General features: G+C 42.2%; 1 protein-coding gene across 1 annotated transcript; it reads left to right on the top strand.

The window, feature by feature from the left end:
- The first annotated feature begins 2848 nt into the window (after window positions 1-2848).
- LOC102715855 (myb-related protein 308) lies at window positions 2849-4013 on the top strand. The gene is made up of 2 exons (XM_040524123.1): window positions 2849-3196; window positions 3305-4013. The coding sequence occupies exons 1-2, from the start codon at window positions 2934-2936 to the stop codon at window positions 3855-3857; spliced, it is 816 nt and encodes a 271-aa protein (XP_040380057.1). The 5' UTR covers window positions 2849-2933; the 3' UTR covers window positions 3858-4013.
- Window positions 4014-10154: the final 6141 nt, after the last annotated feature.

Here is a 10154-nt window from a genome sequence, read left to right as displayed (position 1 = left end):
TCATAAGACAAATTAAAAAACTAGTCAGATTCTAAAAAACCGGTCCGATTCTAAAAAAATTGGCCGGTTCACTGAAAAAACCGGCAGGTTCACCGGTTTTTTACGGGTCAATTGCAGGGGCGGTCTTTGCGCGGAACCGAGCCACTGAGGATACCGGTTCCGGTTTTTTCCGATTTAACCGTCGGTCCGGTTTTTTGCACTATGTTTCTATGCAAGCCGTGATGGCCACAACATCCTCATCTTTTGCTTATGCTTAAACTTATAAAATAAATTTAAATTTTTAAAACTTAATTTTAAAGCAAATTTCAGTGTTTTTATTGTAGTTTATTTTTCAGTTCTTTTTTTCATATCACCAAGAACATATACATGAAAGTTTTATCCGTCAATTATTTTTAATCATAAACACGCCATTTCTCTTGTGCACATTGCTAGGTTTTGGTCGCAATGCATAGAGGAGAAAATGGCTAGTGGGATTCTTCTGAAAAGTGTCCTACTAGTTTATTTAAGTTTTTCTTAACTCATGTAATGCTTCTGGTATCCGACCCAATTTGTTGGGACCTAACGACCCGAACCCAACAAAACCAAAGTATAGCTCCCAACGAAAAGGGCAGCTTGGCATGTTAGTTTTGACCCGGGACAGCTTTGGCCGGATTCTTTATCCGGTTCGAGCCCACAGAAGAGAGGCTAGCTAGCTACCAACCTCAACCTAAACTGCTAACCAGATACACGTCACCTAATCAACACCCCCCCACTATAATAATTGCTTACTTCAATAGGTACTGTGCAGCTACAACTCATAAATAATGGGGGGAGTTAGCTAATCAGTGGTTGGTTGGGACTGCATATTGTCCTGTACTTTGTTCATTCGAAAGATGCTGTTTTTTAAGATATCATATAAATATATATGTTTTAATTTATAAAATTAATGTGGAATTATTTCATAAAAATGGTGTTCCAACAATCTTATAATCCATTCAAACATAGACAGATACAAAAAACTAAAAGTGTTTCAATATTGTTGGGTCTATTCAGTTTGGAGGAGTTTCATAAAAAAATTAAAAGATTGAACTGTTTCCTATAAAAATCTTGCAAAAATCACTTTCCCGAAGGGGCCTTGTTATCTATTTGTGTGGGAATATTGTGCTCTTAAGTGTTTAGAATACTGGTATTATAGGGATAAAAAGGGTCCATGGTGCAATGTGATAACCGCTCATGAGTTCAAATTTTATGCTAACTCTGCATATGGTGAAATGTGAAAACTGGTATAGAAGCATGCATATGGTGAGTATATTTCAGAAACCGACAAATTACCCTATAACTTAATTAGGGGTCAATCTTACGATGAAAGTGTGACATGTCAATATGTGGCGCAAACTAGACACACTTTCCACATAAAGTAAAAATAAATCAAAATTGATCCATTAAAGTTATATGCAAGAAACAAAAACATACACCTGTTAAGAAATATTACCTTCGTCATGTGATAAGTGCATTCCTGAAATTCAATTTGTCTTACAGATAATGTATTTGTAGAGTATTATTTATTGTATCAATCTTCTCATACTCAAATATCTCCAACTACCACTCACTCCATACAATCTTCTTATATAGTGAAGGGCATATAAGTTATTTTTTTAACCAATTTGTCTCTACAGTATTAGATATGTATTTATATTGGGATGGAGGGAGTGCAACATAAGATTGGTAAAATAACTAAAATAATGACTAACTCGTTCCATTTCATGATAATATCATGTCTTGCAGCGTCGGACCACCTGAAAGGTTAAAGTCACCGAGAGCTTGTCAAACATAACACTACTAACCCAACCTAATCAAATTTTCGCAATTCTAGAACTCTTCGCTCTCAAAGTTTTCACCAAAAGATAGAAATATATCAAACTAAACACTTCTCGAATCTCAACCATTCTCTATCTTGCCAACACCCTTACCTAAGTTTATGGCAACGAAGTAAACAAGCTCCAAGCCTCCAACATATCAACCATTAATGTTAGCGAGAATTCCGCAGCCATGTGATTTACTATTTGTGTGGTTTCTTGGAAAACTCCAATCTTTCTTAAACCGTGCTTGAGTTGACATTCTTGCACACATATACGGAGTGTGTACTGCCCTTCCATCCTGGCATATAGTTGACACAATGATACACCGGTCAGCAGGTTCTATCCAACAGAGGGTGCCATTGTAGACGATTTTTTTTATTTTTTAAACCTTTTTAAGAAATAATTTTATTACTAAACCTCCGAAGAAAATATTTCTAAATCTAAACTTTTTAGTCAAGCTACTAATATTGGCGTGGTAAGACAGCACTGTCACGCAGCCTTTTCAACGTCGCGTGGCATGACAGTCTTGCCACGACATTGCCAGTGGCGTGGCAATGCTGCCACGCCACCGATAATGACGTGGCAAGCCGTTTGGTCACACGCCGTGGCTAAAAGATTCATGCGGTGGAAATATTTTCTGTAATTAAATTATTTCTTAAAAAATTTAAAAAATAAAAAAATTCCATTGTAGACTCCCTCTCCGATCGACGGCCGTCCATGATCCAACCGACGTCTGGGATTAAACGGAGGCGGGAGAAGCCAAAGCAACCGTAAGTACCTAACTACCAAGCAGGCAAGGCAACCACAACAACAAAAAGGGGAGAAAAAAAAAAAGAAAAAAGAGAAGCACTCGGACCGCGCGCGGGGCCCACCACCCTCCTCTCCCGCGGTCAAACTCGCGACACGCAACCGGGTCAACACACGCGTGACGCGCAGCGCCTCGCTCCCCCGGTTACCCTGTCGTCGCTGGCTGGCGCCATATATACCGGTGAGCTCGGCCGCCTCGCGGTCGCGGTGTTCCTCCTGCGGCTCGGCTGGAACGGGGAGAGATTCGATCGAGCGAGCGAGCGACGGCGAGGGCGAGGTGAGGCAGCCATGGGGAGGTCGCCGTGCTGCGAGAAGGCGCACACGAACAAGGGGGCGTGGACGAAGGAGGAGGACCAAAGGCTCATCGCGTACATCAGGGCGCACGGGGAGGGATGCTGGCGGTCGCTGCCCAAGGCGGCGGGGCTGCTGCGCTGCGGCAAGAGCTGCCGGCTCCGGTGGATGAACTACCTCAGGCCGGACCTCAAGCGCGGGAACTTCACCGACGACGAGGACGAGCTCATCATCCGCCTCCACGGCCTCCTCGGCAACAAGTAAGTGTGGCTCTCTTCTCCGTCTCGATCCGTCGCCGGCCGGCCGGTTCAATCCAGGCATTCTTTCGTTCTTTGTCGCTCAACTAGGTTTACTGTCTCTTCTTGCAGGTGGTCTCTGATCGCCGGCCAGCTGCCGGGGAGGACGGACAACGAGATCAAGAACTATTGGAACACGCACATCAAGCGCAAGCTCCTCGCCCGCGGCATCGACCCGCAGACGCACCGCCCGCTGCTTGCCGGCAGCAGCAACGGTGACGGCGCCACCGCGCCGAACAGGGCGCCTCGCCTGGCGCCGCCGCATCCCATATCCGTCCCGGCGAAGGCGGCCGCCGCCGCCGCGATCTTCGCCGTGACGACAGAGCCGCCGCCCCCGGCGGCGGCGCCCCAGGTCGACTCCTCCTCGGACGACGGCGGCCGCAGCAGCAGCGGCGGCACCACGAGCACGGAGGAGCCGCGGTGCCCGGACCTCAACCTCGAGCTGTCGGTGGGGCCGTCGCCGAGCTCGCCGCCGGCCGACACGACGCCCACCAGCTCCCGGCCGGTCTGCCTCTGCTACCACCTCGGCTTCCACCGCGGCGAGGCGTGCAGCTGTCAGGCTGACAGCAAGGGCCCACAGGAGTTCAGATATTTCAGGCCGTTGGAACAAGGCCAGTACATATGAGAGGAGAGCATGACCATCAGATGTCATGAGCTTCCCAACAATGTGTAACACAGGGAGATTTTTCTTAGTGACGTCAAATACTGCTTTATTTGAGAGAGAAAAAAAAGATGGTAAAGAAAGGAGTCTAATCTGTTGATATTTCTATCCAACTTCATGATTTCCATCCCTTTTTTTACATATATATATATATATATATATATATATATATATATATATATATATAGTTTCATATGTTGGTTCCTCTAAAAAAGATTGGTTGATGTTATTCACTGATAAATATTCCTAGATGATGATGATGATAATCAGATAGTGGACTAAGGTTGGTGCTGAAAGGGGGAGGAATTGTTGGGCATCTGATTCTGGTGCTGCCTCTTTGCATTTTGGATCATGTGAATAATATGCAAAGACATCATGTGGTTTGTTTTTTTTTTTGGGTAGGTAATATGTACCGGTATTCTTTGCTTCTACTTCACAAATTCCCAGGGCTTCAAATGGTATGGAGTTAGGCACTGGAGAACGTTGGGTAGGTAATTATTCGTTGAGATGCTATCTGGGGAGTGTTTGGAACTGGGAGTTAATTTGGGTTAGAAAATCTTCTGTTTTCTCCGCTTTTTAGAGGAATGCAAACATGAACTTTTACCTCGTGAATGATCAAAAACAGTTCTTCAAAGCTGAAGTCATGCATGGACCTCTCACGATTGATCAATCTCACTCTTAATTTCTTTCTGCTGTTATCTAATAGAGAGAATTATCCCATAAAATTCCTATGGGGTACCCCAAATGCCAGTTTTATCGGTTTATTGTAGGATTTTCAATGGATATACCATATGTTTTATGTTCTTTTTCATACTCTCGTGCTTTCAGTTTGTGTGGGTCCTTTTCAGAAAAAAAAAAAAGAGCGCAAATAAGACAGTCTACAAGTCTCCTACTCTTTCTTCCTTGTTTTGTGTGATCGTTCTTTCAGTTTTCCTGGTAGTCCTCCATTTTGTTGTTGAGGTTACTACCTTTTTGTCTTGAGTGAAAGTAACTCAATATTAGTTCTGTTCTTCTTTTTTCCAAAAAAAAAGAGTTTCATTATTTGTAATACGTGGAACGCAACGCTCTTACGTATTCTCAAAAGAAAAAAAAAAGGCCTAGGCGCATGCATGGTTATTTTCTTTTCCATTTAAGAATTGAAGCTCCTACGAAGCCGCATCATAAAACAAAATCAATAGTGGTCGGTCTACGTACTCGTATCGTTGCTCTTTTTTTTTCTTTAGGTTGATCTCAAAGAGTTTAAATCGTGTATTTCAAGTTCTCCTTCAAACAAAGACTAATTTGCGGTCAATATGTTCAAACGTTTATTCCAATTTCTCGTTCAAACAAGATTAAATTGTGGGCATGCATCTGAGCTTTGGACGGTTGGAGCAGCAGAAGTCTCAAGGAACTCAGCGCTCTGCTGTGCTGTGCAAAGGAACCCATATTGAAAAACCTGAGAAGTCAGAAGGGTGTTACTGTTCAGAATTCATAGCGCAAAACTGCAAGCTGGAAGCAGTTCGTTTAAAAAAAAAGAGAGAGAACAAGTGAATGCAGAATCTGCCTGTGGCGGCACACGCAATATGTTTTTGTTTGGGTTTGGTAGGTAGCCGAATATTACATAGTACCGAGGAAAAGGACTTTACAACTCAGAAAAGTGCAAATCATGTGAGAGTGTGCATAAGCTCTGAAAGCCTGAGCTCTCGTACTAGCTGATGGATTCGGTGTATTGCTGCAGGCACCTGCTCGTCCTTTCTGTTCACAAAATTCTCCTTTCTATAGCCCTCAATCCAGGATCTTGCACCATCGGCTCTACAAGGTCCAAACGTACGTGTGATCGAGTATATCATTTGGCATCTTGGCATCACTAGTAGCTGAACAAGAAATCCAAGACATCAGGTGATCAAGTCAAACACAAAACAAATATGTAAGATTCCTACGTTCTGAACATAAGTCAGAGAGGAAATTTCTACGTCTACTCTCTGACCAAACAAGCCGTAGTTGCACAAGGTTTACTCGGTTATCAGGTTTTGGTCATTTGGTTGTTATTACTGCCTGCAAAATGTGCTGATAGATATCTCGCTAAAATATCTCTCGAGACTGACCTTGCCATCTTCTCGATAGCTTCGACCCTGCATGATCCTTTTTAGCCCGGTCTTTTTTTTTTTTTTTTGCACTGTGACGCGATGTTGCGTCGCTGTCCTGCCATTGTGTAAAGATGCATTTCAGCTAGGCACAAAAGATCGCTGCAATCTGGAGACACTCAACACACAAACACACGCCTGGGACAAGTCTGGTCCAAAGATGATCGTGTGGCGTTAGTGTCAACTGCTCAGGGTTCTCTTTCTGTCTGTCCATTCGGCATGCACTAGATCCAGGAAACATCGCCATAGCAGCAGCAGGGGCAGCACACATCATCGACTGCTGCTGCTGCTGCCTTTTTCTCTTCTCTCCGGTATTGCGAGACGCCCATTTGATGAAACCGTCTAGCTAGCCCGTCAAACACCCATTACTGTGTGGCACCATGCTCGTAAGGTCAGCTCTGTCCCAAGTCAGAATTTGGGTGGGAAACTGGAGCTGTTCCTGTCTGAAGATGAAGGCCCCCGTCGATCATTCAAGGCACTGCATTGATCATTCAGTGCAGGAGGAGATGGATCTCGATCAGCTGCTGGGGTTTGAATAGTCTACCATGCAAAGGGCAATGATCATCGATCAGATCCCAGATCCTCCTCATCATGTGTGCTGTCCTAATCTTCAGCCTGAACTTTCACCCTTCCCTCTCTCTTTTTGCGATTTGCTCTGAACTTTCACTGTTCTGTTTGGTTTCCATTCGTTTGCCAAAGTGCATGCCCCACTTAGGCAGGAGGATCAAAGTGCAGTCACCTACTCGAATCGATCACATATGGAGACTGGAGTGGCATATAATTTCAATGGGTACAGCTAAAATTAGGCGCGTCGTCAAGTTGATTCAGGCAGAGAGAGATAGTGTGCCAGTGACAAATCATGTGCTTAGGGCTGTAAGATCATAAGCATGATTAATATTTTCTGATGAACAAATGGCTTGCGATTTGGTTTATAAATTGAATTTAGCTTGAAAACAATTAAGGTGTTGGTGCGAGTGTGTGTAACTAATGTGAGTCAGGTTGCGATATCTGTGCTCGGAAACGGTTGGTTTGTCTCTAGTTGTGCAGGTGACTTGAGAGGTCAATATCGGTCAATGGTGGTGGGATCGTGACTAGGCTCAAGGAGGAGCTGAGGTCCGGACGATCGAGGATGCCAGGTGACGATATTGAATACGAGTTGGCACATGGTGGAGGAACACCGTGTGGGATAGAATCGTAACGGGCTTCACATGTTGTATGTGTAAGCGCCGGAAAAATCGGAAAGTAAATCGGATCAAAACTGGATGAGAAAAGTAAAGGAATTTGCTACAGTACTTGGTTTGGATTACCGTAGGGGAATCGGGATGTTACTGTAGCGAGTCGGATTACTGTAGCGACCGCGTACTGTTCACGTCCGGTCACTGTAGCGCGCGTTCGCAGTTGGGAAACTGGGTTCTAATTGGAAATACTTTTCGAGAATGAGTTGTATTAGTATAAGGAGTCCTACTCCTATTTGGTGATAGACTTTTCGATATAAATAGAGACCGAGGGGTATGTCCCCGGTGTGCTTTTTGTGAGATTTAGTTGTTGATTCTAGATCGACGATTTTGATAGGAGTGCTTTTGGTGCACTTTGTAAATACCAGTTGATGCAATAAAGTCAAGATCATTCAATCTACGTTTTCGGCTTTCATCTACTGGTGATTTTTGGATTTCGACGATCTGATCGACGTCATAGGAGCGGCGCGATTCGATGATCTGTTCGGCGGCACATGAGTGGCGCGATCAAGGTAGCAAGCCTTCATTAATTTCTTCGACAGAGGTAATCCTTTATTCCACGAAAGATTTTTGGGTTTTGTTTTTCACTGCCATTCACCCCCTCCGGTAGGTTTGTTTGATCTTGTTGGATCCACGGAGGGCAGCATAGGTGCTTACCTCACGTTAATTAGGCGTTGCTGCTGCTGGTAGTTCGTTTTGTTTACTTGCAGAAGTCTTCGAGTATTAATTATGTCCAGCTCCTTGGGATATTATCAACTTTGTATCGCCACACTCAAAACGAAAGGGAGCGTACGAAGTAGCTAGGATCGTAGGGTAGAAATTTCAGCTTCTGTACCCAAACTTGCCTTGTCTACAAGCTGTTTAGATTTGGCACATGTATCTCAATGCTTAATTGGGACAGGGATACTGACAGGTACTGGCTTTGCTGAGCTAGCGGCGTCCAACCGAAAGTAACATGTTCAGTATTATCACCATTCTTTTCACAGCACGATCGGAATTACTATTCAACTCAATCTGTTTTCCACTAAAGCTAATATGATATTCCATTCGTCCCACAGAGAAGTCATTTCTATAGGTCCAACCAATCTAAATAAGCCATAAGTATCTAGTTGGAGCATAGAAAATTAAAAAAAACATTAATAAGGAGTAGCATAGTCATTCTCCCCACTGCCACTCTACTAGTTTACCTTAGAGCATCTCCAACAGCTTATCCATCCTATCCTGCATCCTAGAAATAGAGCATGCAGAGTAAAAGTTGAGCTTCAGCAGAACATCTATTTCATCATCTATTTCTAGATGTCATCCATATTAAGAGAGAAAAACTCTATATTTAGATGATTTATCTCTAATCCTCCAAATAGATATAGAGAATGCCATAAATAGATGATCTGCTAGAGTACAAAAGGATACGAATGATAAAAATATTTTAGATGATTATCCAAATAAAGATATGGATGACCAAATTTAGATGAGCTGTTGGGGATACTCTTATAATGGTTAGGAATGAAGTATTTGTGAGGCGAGGGGAGAGTAAACTATTTCACAACCAGCAACTGACTAAAAATTAAGTAATACGTTAAATTATCTATTTATCTATATCTATACTAATTAAGCAATCAGACAGAGAGAGAGAGGAGACCGCTCTTTAGAAAAATCAAGTCAATTGATTAGTTGAACTGTATTATCTAGATCGTATTCGTGAGTAATTGGAAATACCATTGATTTTTTGGTTCTATTTTCTCCAAATTTTAATAACCTTGGAATTCAGATTCAACAAAAGACATAGCTGATTTATTATTTAATTTAATTTAATTTTAATATTTCAAATTAATAATTGGCAAGAGGGAACCAACAAATACTCTTTTTAATGTAATAAACCGTTGTATTTTTTATAAAAATAACCGGAGTATATATTGTTCCACTACTTATTAAAATTTTAATATCTATAAATATCAGCAACAATAGTAATCCGCCCAAAGCACTGGGGTAACATCCTAGTGAGATTAAATCATACGGAGTAATAGATGAAAGTTCAAACCAGTTGGGACTCGTCAAGGTGGTGATTGTTTGTACTTTTTACGAAAAGGTCAAATTAAATATTTATAAATCAAAGATATTTCGTGAATAAAACTTTTATATATGTATTTTTGGCGATCTAAAAACCAAGACTAAAAATAAATTTTGATAAAAATTTCTAAAATTAACTCTAAGCTTAATATTAAAAATTTAAATTTTAGCTCGTAAGTAAAAACGAAGATATGGATATGCTTATTAGCTGTAACAGCACTGAGCTTCCCAGCCGACAATACGATTAATTTAGAGGGGCCTCTAGCCGCCAAGGACGCCATATATTCCATCTCCGGATGGACAGTGTCAGAGCATGCATGTGTTTGATTTTTGGTTGGATGGCAGCAATAAATTTCGCTCGAAGTGGAAAGAATTTTGGACGGGACGGCATGAATTTGGGAGGAGGTAGCTGGAGGTTGGTAGGGTGATGGCATCACCGAGTGCATGCAGCTCGTTACTTTACTTAACCGGGTGAGCTTCTCTGCTAATTAGATATACGGAATTCTCTGGCTACTGAAGAAGCGAAGATTGCTGCTGCCCAGAGTTGAGAAATGTTTTTTCTGTCACTTTATACGGAGGTGAGTTGATAGCTGCAGTTTGTTGATTTTAACTTAAAAACTTATTTGCATGCTGCAAGATGAGCTATCAAAATCACTCGCCTCATCCTTTGGTGCTGTTCAAACTGTTGCATATAATTTCTTTTATAAATAAAGTGATAACATAAATTATTAGGTCATTTATCACTTAAAAACATACAAGTTTAAGTGATATAGTTAACACACAATATCCATATGTATATTTTATGACGGAGAGAGCATTTGCGCGGTTATTTGAAA

The sequence above is a fragment of the Oryza brachyantha genome, chromosome 5 (genome assembly GCF_000231095.2).
Source record: "Oryza brachyantha chromosome 5, ObraRS2, whole genome shotgun sequence".
Lineage (NCBI taxonomy): Eukaryota > Viridiplantae > Streptophyta > Magnoliopsida > Poales > Poaceae > Oryza > Oryza brachyantha.
Note: the sequence above shows the minus strand (reverse complement) of the source record. Positions and strands in the feature narration are given on the sequence as shown.